A 14,611-nucleotide genomic window follows, 5' to 3' on the forward strand; every position below is an offset into this window, starting at 1 on the left:
CCAAACTCAGAAATATTCAGCGACAAACAGTGCGAATAGCTGATTTATCAGTGGGTCTCATAAGCAACTGATCATCCCACGCTGATAATCCGCTTCCTCTAAGGAAGATATCTGCTGGATTTCAGTAACACCTGTAATGTACTATGAGGGTATCAGGAACATGAGTTCTGTAGAGGCTGCTTCTTATGCAGAAGTGTACTTTCCTTCTCCCCGACCTGTATGGTACTTAAATGCCACCTGGTGTTAACGCCCTGCTAAGGGCACTAGCTGCCCTACAGCTAAGCATGGGTTCAGTGTGTTTGGTTTAACAAATCCAGTACAGAAGTACAGCAATGAACCTTAGCTGAAAGGCACACTGCAAGCAGCAGAATGACTGCTACAGTTTGTTCTGACACCAGCACAGAGATGCTGACTGCTATAAGATCACCGAAGATCCTGCCAGATATGAGCAGAATGTGAGTGTATGCTGTGTTAGAACAGGAAACTTGCAATTCGGTACAGTATGCCTGAAGGGTTATGTCAGAAGTCTGACATTTCTTCTGCTTCTGTGATTTTAAGGAGACTTGTCCCTGGGACTCTATGTGTCAGACTGTCAGCAATGCTCTCCAAGCTGCTACACAGTTTTTCAAATGCATACATTTTCGGAATATGAACTTGTGAACTTCGCTTTTTCTCATTGTGTCTGCTTTATTTTCCATTATTTTTTGTTCAGAAAAATTTGGAGTTGCTACAACCTTAGGACTTTCAGAATACATTACGTTTGCTTAGCACTTCTGATGTTTACCTGAACGTTTGCTTCTAATACCTGGAGCCAGGTATGGCCCCTCTGTCTGGGACTGTGTCAGACTCATCACTGCACAAGGAGACCTGCATTAAAAATCTACATCATCCTTTGTAGAAAAGATTGCTTTCTGACATTGTGAATGCTCATTTATTTATTCAGAGGACAGATGCTGATGGTGGGGACTCATCAAATCTCACAGATAATTCAAAATTCCTTGCCTGAGAGTTGGTGACATGACCAATACAGTCTGCATTTCTTCTATATGCTTTCAGATTACAATGTACATCTCTGGAAATAAAACCTTCTGAAAGCATTCCTGAAGTGGGCAAAGTGAAGCTGCGGGGAGTATCTGCTGCTCAACCTTGCTCTTGGGGCTTCTCCTCACAACTATGTGGGACTGTGTCAAGGTTTCTGAATCAAGGCTATTCATAACTTAGTGTGTTTGTCTGTGTGTATGCATCTTGTAGGCCAGCTCTAATTACCTATTTCTGCAAATCTAAGGAGTAGATGCAATAGCAGTGGTGATGAAAATCTCCAAGTATTTTTAGATTATTGGTTAGCCATCCATTAGGTAAGAAATCTAGGTTTGTAGGTTGCCTCAAGGCTTAAAATTTATTTATATGAATGAAGGCAGTGGGACTGTCAGCATTGAAGTTTTAGGAAAATTACGGTTTCTCAATGTTTCTGGCATGCTATTTCTTGCACCCTCAATCTTTTACTCATACCTAATGCCACAGGTCGCCCTAAAAGCTTCTTTTTCTTTCCGCTTCTTGCCCTTGTTTGAACTCCTTCGCAAGGGAGCCCTACAACAATATTGGAAAACATTAGAAAATGTCCTTGAAATTGTATTTTTAATTCTTTAAATAAAAGTAATATTTTAAGTAACAAATGCTTACCCGAGATCTGCAAGTTTTCGCTTTAGTTTTTCTGCATGCCCTATAGTAGGGGGAGTAGTTCTTGCTGTCTGGGCACATGTGGCACCATCTAGGATACATTTGTACATGGGAGAATGTACATTATTATTTTTAATTGCTACTGATAACTATTCCACTTTCCATCCCTCCAGAACAGTTTGCCTATCTGTTCAGGATTAGGTATGCATACACGTATACATCTGTAAGTACACAGCTTCATTGGGTGCATTCTTCTCAAGAAGATGGTGAAGAAAGCACTAGAAAATTAACCGTTTCAGAACCTGAAAATACACATGGGGAAATCTTATTTTAATCAACATAACTGAAAAAAGTTAACCTTGGTTGAGCTTCAATGAATATGTTGTAAGACAAGCAACAGAGAAGACTTGCAGGTAAACATTACAGCAAATCCCTTTTTAAGCTCAGCAGTGGCTGCTTATTTCTGCCTTTGCAGAAATCATGTGCTATGTATGTTTTCCTTCAAAAATGATTGCCGAAACCCTTTCTTGAACTTTGGAACAGAAGGTACTTCTTATGATGGACAAACTAGACAATAGTTATCTGCTTAGCTTGAATGTTAAAATGAATATTTAACTTGAAATCCAACAGTTTCCACTAAGAAAATTAAGAAAAAAAAGAACTGAAAGTAGTATCTTAGTTAAAACGTTTGCTTCCCAGATCTGCTGGAGGAAGCAAATGAAGGTCAGTCATTCACATCACTTGCAATAGGACTTTACAAAAGGACCTCAGATTTACAGTGGCTTTGGTTAAAAGCACCGCCGTGTTTGTGGATTTCTCCTAAGGGGGCTGACAAAGATTAAACCCTCGGAATTAACCCACAATACCACAGGACAGTAAACCATATGCACGGAGGAACTCTGTACGTTGCTTTGAGGATACTGTTCTGCCAAGTTTTCATTCAAGTAGAACCTTCGGTGTGGAAAGGACTCATGAATCATTATGGAAAAAGTAAGAAAACAAACAAGGCTCTTGAGATACTCATGCTCTAAAGGCCATGTGCACTATTTCTACTAACACCAGCCCTACCAAGAAGTAACCTCAGGTCAAAAAAGAAAACACAGAAGACCCCCATGAGGAAAAAAAAAAAGCAATAGGCAACCTTAGGCAATGCACACTTTGCATCGCCTCTACACTGTGCACACTTCTCTCTTCTCAAAGATCTGCTTATGGCTCCTCTTTCATCTTTAATGTATGCTTTTCATCTAACCACTGTCAAAAGCACTACTTTGAAGAATTAAAGATCGCAAAGCTTCCTTTCACACTTGGCACTCACAGACAAGTGGTGTACGAGAGCCAGGGGGCAGAGGGCTTTTCTGAGAAACATCTTAAAGCAAATGAAACTATGAGATACGTTAACTTTGTGGCAGGAAAATAATATATTTAGTAGCTGGAGGTTCTGCTCCTGTGGTAGAAGCACTCTGCAGAGCTTGGCAGGAACACACGGCAGGTACAAACTCCATCTGATTTCTGCCAGGCTTTTTTATTACTTTGCTCCCACTCACATGCAGCTGGGCCCTGTCAGAGTGCTTTGAGTAATGAGGATCTGCTGTGAAAAGCACTCATGCTGGACATGAAATACAGGGGAAGATGGATGGGCTTGTTTCCAGCAACAAGTATAGATTACAATCTATAGGGCTTGCATAGGTGCAGGCATGCACTGCTTAGCCCACAGCAGCATACATGAACTAGGGCTGCAGGTCCCTGACCTGGCAGGAGGGACATTTGGCCACCCTGAAGAGGAGCACCTTCCCTGCCTCCTTCAGGTTCTTCCAAGTGGCTGAGGGAATTCTGGTTTCCGAGGATCAATCATACAGAAGCCATTTAACCCATCACTTTCAGCCTCCCAGACCTGTTGTAAGTAATCAGCAGCTGAAGAGTGGTAAAGGGGTCCAGATCCAACTTTCTGTCCCGTGGTCACAGCACAGCTGAAGCCATCCGCACATCAACTAGTGATGGCCCACAGAGGTTAACTCAACTGCCTTGTCAAATGAAGTTGCACAAAGCAAGCAGAACTGAAGAAATTAATCATGCTCCTGCATGAAGAAGTCATGTGCAGAAGACAAAGAAGCAAAATTCCTCAGCATTCCTCAGTGCAATGGAACTCCTGCCATTTCAGCTCTTCCCACAGCACTCGAGATCTCATGAGAAAACAAACTGTGAGCTTGCTGAAGCTCACTTTCGCTAATCAGAGTCCAACCAGTGGACCCACGACCACAAGTATGTGCTCTCTTTCTATCAAAAAAAACAACTAACTCAACACAACAGAATACAGTGGCTCTTTTCATATTGTGCGATGTAGGAGTTTGACAGCCCAACGATAATAAAAATAGTATCACTACGACACTTAAGGCAGAACAACGGCTTTAGGATATTTCCTTTTCGTAGGACTCATTAGATGTGAATTCCTCATCTGAAAGCAAATTGCTCTATTTTAACTTTCATGTACCCATTAGGATCAGGATACACCCAAAAGCACTGGCTGTTTACGTAACAGTCACAGTGGGGAAACCATGACACCCTTCCTTATTTAGACACAGCTTATTTTTCAAACCTAAGTTGGGAAGGAAAGAGCAACACGGTGGGTGGAATGTAATAACCTATTTCTTAAAATATAAGGTCTAGTCTCCATCACATTTTTATCAAGATATTTTTCATACATCAGATGTTAATGCAGGATTTAAGATTTCCCATTATAAAGTAATCACATGCCTACACCGAAATAAGAGTTGAGGAAGTCATGTTCTTATGTCCACATCATTATTTTTCAGATGTAAAATTCAGGCTCTGAATTTAACTTTGATTCATTAAAAATTGTACAATTAGCAACTATATAATGAGATCAGGAATATCAGAATTCAGCATATATTACATTTCATTATATATATAAATATAATATATATATATATTATATATAATAAATATATTTGCTTATGTCAAAATCAACAAAACTTGATTAATCTGTCTTTTAAGAGTCCCTGTGAAAACCCTGTATGATGATTAAGAAAAACAGGTTGCAAATTAATGGCAAGTCTTTCCATTTACAGAGATAGAGAACAATCATCAAAAATCTGTGCTTTATTTCAGTCAATTCCACTTAACCAAACTCTGTTCTGAATCTACCCAAACCTATTTGTGCAGTCTTAGAATCAAATTTATCATGTACTTTAGCTTAAGTTACAGTTAGAGAACATGCCATGCACGGGCAAGAATGCTAAAATGCTTTAAATTGCTAATTTTGACTTCATAGGACATTTGAAATGGAGGGCTCAAAGTTCTGTGCAGTACTGCATGTAGGTTGCTCCAAAAGTAATTCCTACTACTTATTTACATGCAAACTACAACAGAGACAAAGAGCACGATGACACTATTTGATAGTGATAATTGTCAGCTACAAAACATCATTCTTCAACATTGTCAACACCATTAGCTGTGCATTTTCACCAGGGATGAACAAGAGTCTGCACATAGCACTCATAAAAAACTGCATCAGTGCAGGAGACCCCCTGCCACTGTCATCACTGCTGAAATGCACCACCCACCACCTCGATGTGCTCACATTCACTGCCGGGTCTCCATAAATGCTCAGCATGGATGTCTATCCATGAATGTCAATGGGTGCCATTCTTTCTAGATGGAGGAATTCAATTCCACGCCTTTACTTCACAGGCACTTACATTTCGGTTACCATTCTGCCAGACTGCCCCTCTTCTGCCATCTGTTGCACAGCAACAAACTGTAACAGAATATTGCTGGGATGGCTCAACCTCTACTGCCATATTACCAACACCCACTTCCGATGTCAGGGGGCAACATCATTAAATAGGAGGCAGTACTTTTGGAGCAAGGCTCACAATATGAATGCATTGAATAGACAAGAATTTGAAAAATGTACCTCAATTAGGTACGAATGTATCATGTCTCATCAAATTTCCATTTAAATAATCTGAATTAAATAAATAACAATGTGGCCAATCTTTCTAATAACTACTTTTCTTCTCTGATAAATACGGACTCCACAGCCACTGACCTCTTGTTTTAGCCCAGAGTCTGATGTCTCTCAGCAATTAAATGCTACAATCTGTTATTTTTGCTTTACGCTCCTTTCCAACCCTCCAAAAAAAGCATTCAGCAGTGCCAAAGTCACGTCACTCATAAGTACAGTGTATTTATTAATCACGTTTGTAACACAAAAATGGACTGAGGCCCAATAATATTGAGTTTTGGAAAATATAGAAAAGACTTTCTTAAAGGCATCTTCCCCCAATCTTTTTCAGTGAGTTCTAAGAAAGAAATAAAAAGGAAGTTTCTGATCTCATCCTAACATCCTAACACCCATTTCTTATACCATCATACAAGGTCAGTTGTCATTTTATGTCCACGTAGATAAAAGGAGTTAGGAGAAGATGACGTTCTAGTTGCTATGGTTTTACAACACAACGGTTTATAAAGTAGATGTAAATAAGCAAAAGGATGCACCAACTTATCGCAAAAAAATAGCAATACCTTGATCTTGCAAAACATTCCTGCCAGCTGGGTGATGCAAAGGAGATGCTTCAGAGCTGTGCCCAGATTTTGAAGGAGAGGAAAGTGGAGTGTCTCCCCGAGCACACAGGGAAAGGACACCTCCTTTGTGGTGCTGTCCTTCTTCTTGGTTTTCAGTTAGGTTGTCAAGGGAGATTGCTGCACTGCTAGCCACTGGGGAGAGGGAGGAAGCACCAGAATCTGATGCTGGTGAGGATGCTCTCATGCATAAGGGCAGTGGTGATTTTGTAATGTGCATGGGACTACTGTAACTGTTTGCTGGCTGTTGGCATAAGAGATTATAAAGCAGGTTATACCATTTAGTAACTGATATGAGCAAGGTTTACTTTGAACATGCAGTTCTTTTATTCATTATTCACTCTTTTATTTGTAAGAAACACATTAGCAATTCATGTAATTACCTTTTAATGCCACATAGTGTTGTTTATTGATATTTGCTTTCAAGCAGAAGTCAGAATCAGATAAAACAATGAGTAAATATCATATCAATCGTGTTAACAATTAACAAATAAAGAAAAGTAGGATTCAAGTTCCAGCATGTATCGAAGGACCAACTCTACATTATAGAGCACACTCATTTCAGAAAGCCCAGGATTCCTGTTAAAAGAAAATGTAAAAAAAACAGCAACCAAAACCAACCAAAAACCCAGGTGTGCTGACTCAAAGGAGTCTTAAGCTTCTCTCAAGTGCAGTCACAGCATATTGGCCACAGAGGAATATATACTGCCTGTGCTAAAATGCAAGGACAAAGACAGAGGATGAAAAGACTCACAGGGGCAACCTAGCATTCCTCAGGAAGCCTGAGAGAGAGGGCAGAGTCCTTCTCACCTTTCGTTCAAGGCTGTCCTCTCCATCAGTTGAACTGATGCTGTCATAGAGCCTTGTCCTAGTTGGCCTCTGCCGCTTGTTCTTCACTGACAACTGAGCTCGAGTTTTCAGAGCTTTTGAGTCCAGCCTCTCTGTTTCTGGCACTGCCTCGTTGAAATCTGTATGAAAACAACATTTAAAGTTATTAGTAAAAAATATACATTTTGGAATTAAATACCTTATCCTAAAATATGACCTGCAACTGAGTGCACACAAACTTTGCACAGTTTACTCACACCTGTAATTCTGTATTCAGAATTAATGAAGAGCATGTGAAAAAAAAGTGGTTATATGCCTAAACCACTAAGAAAATCAGCAAACAATCGCCACTGTGACATGGGATCACACCAGAACAAAGCTGTTAAACTCTGCTGTCCTAGCCCAGAAAACAAGCCCACACAGACTCCCCCAGAGTCACCTGCATATGTTTGGCCTACAGAGTGCTCCTCCATCACAGTATTAAGCAAAGGAATGCTCATCTCCTCACTTTTCAGCAGACATTTTCCAGCACCAGGATGAATATATCAATTTAGACCCAGTGGGCCAACTCATTTATTCCCAATCCATCCCTTTTCAGTCATGTAAGGGGACATACTGGCTGGCCACTTTCTTCAACATCCACTCCACTGTTTCCTTTATAACTTAATCAGTTCTGCAGGCTGCTCATCAAATTAGAAAAGAAATATCCAGAGCTGTCTTCAGGCTGCTCTACATTTTATCATAACTGGAATGGCTTACAAATTGAAAGAACCTACCTTGCTCTCTCTCCTATACCAGGTGTCCCACAAAATATTCTTGTGCAGTATGTGCAAATTATAAACAAGCAATGTCTGTAGTCAGTAGCAAAGAAAGAATGATACAGCCAGTATCCAGATAATCAGAAAATGATTTGCAATTGGATTGATTTACAGGCAGCCTCTCACAGGATTATGAAACAAGTGATAAACTCATTCGTGCTCCATCTTAGGAGGGGACAGCAGAGAGAAATCTCAGCCTCTTCTGGATGCTGAGGTCATCTGTTGTTTAAAGTTGACAATACAAATAAGGTGCCCCAACTATTTGTTCCAATTCTTTTGCAAGTAAGACCATTTTTTTTATTAGTACCTGGCAAACTCATTTGTTATTTCCTTCCTCACTGCACTGCCCACAGAATTATTACTTGTAGATCTCTCTTTACTGTATCAGAATTCCTTCAAACTCCTAAAATGCAAGTAAACTTAGCTAAACTTAAGTAAAACACCACTGACAGCATCATACATCACAGTCCCTAACACAAACCAATTACTAGGGGTGATCTAACACAAACAGAGTTGTCTCTCACTTGCACTCAGATTGCATAAGAAGACTCTCTGCCAAGCTCTATTCCTTAGCAGGAGTCTGTCTAAAGGCTGCAATCATTACTGTGATTATCAGAATCTACTGCAGTTGACTGGTTTCAGCATTTGAGCAGCAATGTGTTTCGGCAAAGCCATTAGTGAGCTTGTTTTACAGCTCTGCAGAAAGACCCTGAGTGGACCGAAATAAATTTTCACTGCACCCAGCTGCCAGAGGTGATCAACAGAGTTTATCGTGACATTCAAAATGAAACGAAATTAATCCACCCAGAAGCTTCACAAAAACATTCTGAAATGTAGCCGTTCAAATCAGGAATGGAAAGGCCAAGTGCTGTATGTGTACAAGAGAAGGGACACTGGTTCTACCTGATTAACTAGAAATACAACTGTACTGCATGGAGCAGAACATGGGCTGTTAGATCTGTCATTACACTGACCTAATAGCTCAGAAACCCTCTGAGAGATTTGCAACAAGCAATAATTATCCCAACAAAAAATAACAAGACAGTCATCAGAAGACCTGTGTGAAGGCTGAGAGATGTACTCTACAATAACACTGTTTAATCCTCACCAAGTTCCTGTACTTTCTGAATGAGTGGAGTTTGTGTAGGAGATGCTGCACTCTACCATATATGCTTTAAAAGATCAAAATGAAAACAAATATATAATTCGTATATAACCAGAAAAAAAGCTGGACACTGATGCTCTCACGTCTATTTGCTATTGTCTTCATTCATGTAGCTTTCTGCTAGAATAAACAGGCACATCTGTTTCTTCTGTTTTGAAGGGAAGGCAGTTTTACATCTTCACCCTTTCATCTACTGCTCCAACATCGTTACATGAAAATTACAGAGATATTTCATATTAAAAAAATGAAGCAAATTTAACTCCTAGTTTCAAGGCTACCCCGTTCAAGAATGCCTTGTGAGCAAAGCAGACTAAACACTTAATTGGTGACTTGTCTCTACACATCAAGTTGACATAACAGCTGCTTTCTTAGTTATCAATCATCCTTTGAAATGATACTTGAGTACTTCAGCAAATTTAACATTTTATAAAGCTGCAGTAAGCCAAAACATATTTATGAAAGGTATTTTCACATTTTAAGCCAGACAATGAATAGATTTTTTTATGGTTTCCATTTTCTTTTCTGTTTGGCAATCCTCGAAGTACAAATCGATTCATCAGTTAGGCCAACTTACTTGTCTAAGTACTGTATTCCTAGTCCACTAATTAATTGGAAGATGATCTTACTGACCTTTTTGCTTTAGACAAAGAAACGGAGACATCTCAGCCTCACTGAATCCACCAACTTTAGGAAAGCAGAAATCCTCCCCTTGCTTTCAAAAGCATCCTGACCCTCACTCTCAGACCTGATTCAGCCAGGGCCGCAAACATCTCAGTGACTTCCCACCAGAACCAAAACAAAGAGCTTTGCTGTGCAGCACATTTCTACCATTATTTGCATATTGTCACAATTTGAACTGCTTGTATTTATTGCTTCAGGTGCACACTCCCATACATCCCTTCCTTTTGTTGCTCAGCTTAGGCAAACCACTGACATAGTACTGCGAATGTGAATGTTGATTCATATAAGTAATCACACTAGCCTAATTTAAGCAAAATGCCACCTGGGTCTGTAGGCTGCTCTCTCTCCTTCCCAGAGCTGGGCTACAAGCTTTCAGTGCCACCTCTTGTCCTAGCCTTGCTTCAACATGTTGCAAAGAAATGGCTCAAAAGCATCAGCAGGAGAAGCTCCCTAAGAAAGTTATAACAGGTTCAACATTGCCCATGGAGACACTCTAATTAGACTTTCTTTCCGCAGGCCTTGAACCATTTCACTCCAATGGCCTTCCCTTTACATTATTTCAGTACCACTGTGCAGTGGGAAACAGCTTGCCCATCCACCCACTGTGTTTCCATTATACACACTGATGGATTTAAAAGTCTCCTTCTGTGAACTGATGCACCCCATGGCATCCCAAGACACTCAGCACAGCCATGAGAGTGCCTTGAAGGTGCATTTGCACAGAGATAAGAAAGTACTGGCCAAGCTGGTGCCAACACTGAATTGTCAACTGATTTCAAACCACAGGATCCTTCCAGGATATCCAGTTTGTTTCTCTACTGCAGACACAGCTCATGACCACTACAATTGAACGTTACACCTCACCTCATCTGTTTTGCTCCACTCCCAGACCTAATCAAATATTTCTAAAAGAAACACAACCCTCGGTCTTCTGATGTTCCAAGGCAAAATAAAGGAGAGACTGCGGGCTGTAATGGTTTAGATTTTCTCTTTGTAGCTTCCACTGGTGATCCTGGAAGCCCGCCATGATAAGGTTATGTTGCAGTCTGAGGAGCCATGCTGTCTGATGGGATGTTGCAGCAGCCAGGCCACCTGCAGGCAGGGGCAGCCATGCTCCTGTACTCATGACAGGCAAGTCACACCCATCAGTTGGTCCAAATCTATTACCACACATGAATATAATCGAGATCTCAGTTCACACTGAAGCAAAAACCCACCCTTAGTAGCATTTTAATTATCAGGACATCTGAAATACGTGTTTTCATATGAACTGATTGCTAGGGAAGACATACCTGCAAAGTTCAAAGTAAAAATTATAGGATATGGCTGTGCACACACAGCTCCACTCTATATACTTAATGCTGAGGCTAAAGAAGAGGTGTGAGTTATACCCTCTGATTAGAAGAGAAACATTGGTCAACATTTCCCCAGGGCACGCTTTCCCACTGAAAAATGGCAGCTCTTAGCAAATTATCATGTAAATACTTCAATTGCAAAATCTGGTTTGGAAGTACTGACATGGAGTTTTACTGCTTTAAGTAATATCAGAATTTCATGTTGCAGTCTTGTTTAAGCAACATTTCACTGAATAATATAAAGTATGTATTTCAGATGGTACCGTGAATGGATTTCAGCTCCTGAGCCACGGATGTGTGCTGACACTGCTCAAATAGGTAAACCTGATTTCCCTGAGGCAGGTAGACAAAACATACTCTACCTCCCTTATGCAATCTGCATTCACTGAGTTTCAGTGCAGAAGAATGGACTACCTTGTCATCCTGTGTGCTCTTCTGAGATCTCAGAGTAATAAACACTTGCTAAAAAGAAACAGGTATGTGGAGATTTGTGGAAACCAATTCCACAAGTTCTGTCTATCACAGAAATACTGTTTTAGAAGAGCAAACCCTTTTCATGTGCATGCATTATGTTAAAATATAATTCATATTCTTTTGTTTGCAGAACAATATTCAATTTGTATCCACACATGCAATAACTGCTAAAACAGTAACCCTAATAAAACATCTTTATGATTGCTAGAAATCAATTCAATTGGAAATGCAATGCATTTTTCTTCACCACTGGACTAAATAATATTATAGTTTATTTAAAATGAATATATTGCTAGGAATGGACCCTGGTGCTGATTTCACATACTGTCAGTAGACATACAGTAAGTATTGTTCCTGTACCGAACAATTTCATCCCAAGGCTGTGAATCTAAACTTGGATTCAATTTTGCAAATACTTCAAGGGTGAGGAACCACTCACAGTTACTGAAAACACTCACTAAAGGAATGGAAATTATCTGCATATTTTCACTAACAGTCTTTTAAAAAATGACAATTAACTTTCTGTGCAAAACAAGTAAAGGTTACAATTACCCTGTTGACAGTATCTTAGTGTTACCACGAATTGTTTTTGCTCTTTGGTAATGCAGAACCAAGTCTTACAGGCCCTATGTTTTAAATCATTATGTGCTATAGAAGGCTATTATTTTAATGAATGTACTAGTAAAGAATTTGCATTCAGTTCACAAAGGGCTCCCTCTTGAGAAATCAGGAGCTCCACCTACATGGTTGCTTTTGATGTCAGCACCAAGGTAGGATCAGAAACCTGCAGAGCTCCACTCAAAATGCGAGAGTCAAGATTGGTTTTTCCCATTCTGGCACCTTTGTTCTTGTTTGATCTTTGGTTCTGGATAATTAAGAACAAACTTAAGAACACGAGAAATCGTTATTTTCTTTTAGCTTATGAAGATAATAGAAGCAAGGCATTAATCCTAAGTGCTGATGAACCACCACTGAAAATTCATTTAAACTTGAAGAAATCAGTAACCATCTTTGCTTTGTTAGCACACACTAGTTACTTCTATGTCTTAAAGAACATACACTGCATAGTTATCCTGGGACTTTATATTTATAATCATTATTTGGTGAACTTGGGAAAAATAACAGCATGCCTGTTGTTATTGTTTCCTTTAGATCCTAAATAATAATGATGCATCTTATCTACAGATTAACAGGAGTTACAGGGTTAGTTTGCACAAACCTTGACTTAAGCCATCCAGACAGGAGACTTGCTTAGTATCTAGATTTTCCACTGGATCTCCTCTAGAAACCTCTCCAAAAGACGTCTGCCTTTCAAATATGTTGTTGTTATTGTTAACCTGGCTCCCATTTTGCTTCAGTAGCCTGAAAACTTCTGCTTCCAAGTCTCGTATCTGAAAGAAATAAAACCCATTTTTACCTTTAGCACACATACACATCTTTGTTTGTTTTTTGTTGTTGTTTTTTTCCAGATTATCAGACAGAATTGTCTCATTCACCAAAGATATGAGTAAATACTACTCACACGAGACTGTAAGCCTTGAACCTCTGCAAGATGTGCTTTCTCCAAATCTTCTATTTTCTTTCGTTCAGCTTCCTGGCGTTTCAGGAAGTCAAGTTCTCTTAGGGAAAAAAAAGTGTATTTGCTGTCATCAAAACAATCGGAATTAAACAGAAAACATCACAGTATACTGTATGTTAGGCTATGCGTCTATCCTTAACAAATGTTCTGTTTCTAACCTACTAATGAGTATGAAAGTGCAGTTTGGACACGGGGGGGGGGGGGGGGGGGGGCATCTGAAACAGAGAGGGCCAGGCAATCATCATTTAGCTCAAACACTGCTGACATCTACAAGCAGAAGAATAAAATATGAAAGGAAACAAAACAATTTTCTTTTTGGATGTTATGTTAGTATAAAACAGGAGGGAATTCAACTGACATGCCACTATAAGTTGTCACAAACATCCAAAAATCAAATGCTTTATTAGGATTACTTGTGATTGTTTGCAACCTCATTTAGTTATCCAGTAATCCTGAAATATTTCAATGCAGAATAAGACAGATCAAATCTTTGTTTAGTTACAATATCATTTTCCAGCACTGCTAAACTAACACTTAAATAATACTACCATTTTTTCTGCAACAAAGAACTTGTGGTTTTCATGATAAAGAAAGTGATAAATATTGTTTACCTTATAGTTGTTTAATAGAGGGTTTCGTATTTCAAAATCTATCTTACACGTTTCCTATCTGGCCACTTATTCATTTCCTGAGCCTGGTGTAGCTGCTTACTTTTGCTGAAAATCCTTGATTAACTTCTTTGCCTTGTTATATTTCTTCTCCAGAGCTTGATACTGGCTTTGTGTCTCCTTGAGGTGCTCATTCACCGTATGACACAGGGTTTGGGCCTCGATCCAGTAACTCTCTAATTTCATCATCCTCTCCTTATTCTCCTCAATGTTCTGCTGCAATTGGGTCTTCTCCAGTTCCCACCTCACCTTCTCATTCTCAGCAGCCTGTAGCTAAACAGATCAGTGGAGAGGCCAGTCAGCAGGGGGGCGCAAAGTGCAGCCTAACAGCTTTGAGTTCAGTCAATGTGAATAGCGAAAATCACGGAGTACCTACAGAAGTAACAAGCCAGCAGAGAAAAGAGCATTCCAGGACAAATATATATGCTGATTCATACATTATTTTTCCACATAAATGAAGCAGTACCTTTGTTTTTTGTTACCATGCAGTCTCAGTGTTTCTCTGGGCTATATGAACACATTTAAAAAATGTCAATGGTGGAGTGTTTCTGTAAACTGCAGGGTTAATCAGCCAGCATTGGTTACACACTTTGCTCTATATACCTGGCTCAGATGTTAGACAGCTTTCATACACTGCCATAAGATGTTAAATTTCTTCTTTGAGAGGAATCTGCTTCCCAGATTCTATATTTGATTTAAGAACAATGAGAATAAAAACAGGAGAAATGCCAATTGTGTCTAATTTAACTGCTTTTCCTTCAAAC

The 14,611-nt window shown here is 39.5% G+C and overlaps 1 protein-coding gene across 6 annotated transcripts in view; it reads right to left on the reverse strand.

Moving 5' to 3' along the window:
- The window catches only part of PPP1R9A (protein phosphatase 1 regulatory subunit 9A), a 129,995-nt gene that overhangs the window by 13,957 nt on the left and 101,427 nt on the right, over positions 1 to 14,611 (reverse strand). For 4 of the 6 annotated variants that reach the window (XM_072329911.1, XM_072329909.1, XM_072329910.1 and 1 more), the window contains exons 9-15: positions 13,891 to 14,120; positions 13,123 to 13,219; positions 12,820 to 12,991; positions 7,090 to 7,247; positions 6,223 to 6,523; positions 1,681 to 1,768; positions 1,510 to 1,587 (exon numbers count right to left, since the gene is read on the reverse strand). In XM_072329911.1, the coding sequence (XP_072186012.1) occupies positions 1,510 to 1,587; positions 1,681 to 1,768; positions 6,223 to 6,523; positions 7,090 to 7,247; positions 12,820 to 12,991; positions 13,123 to 13,219; positions 13,891 to 14,120 (1,124 nt within the window). The remainder of the gene's footprint in view (positions 1 to 1,509; positions 1,588 to 1,680; positions 1,769 to 6,222; positions 6,524 to 7,089; positions 7,248 to 12,819; positions 12,992 to 13,122; positions 13,220 to 13,890; positions 14,121 to 14,611) is intronic. The other 2 variants (XM_072329913.1, XM_072329912.1) reach the window with 1 other exon arrangement.

The sequence above is a fragment of the Excalfactoria chinensis genome, chromosome 2 (assembly GCF_039878825.1).
Source record: "Excalfactoria chinensis isolate bCotChi1 chromosome 2, bCotChi1.hap2, whole genome shotgun sequence".
Taxonomy (NCBI): domain Eukaryota; kingdom Metazoa; phylum Chordata; class Aves; order Galliformes; family Phasianidae; genus Excalfactoria; species Excalfactoria chinensis.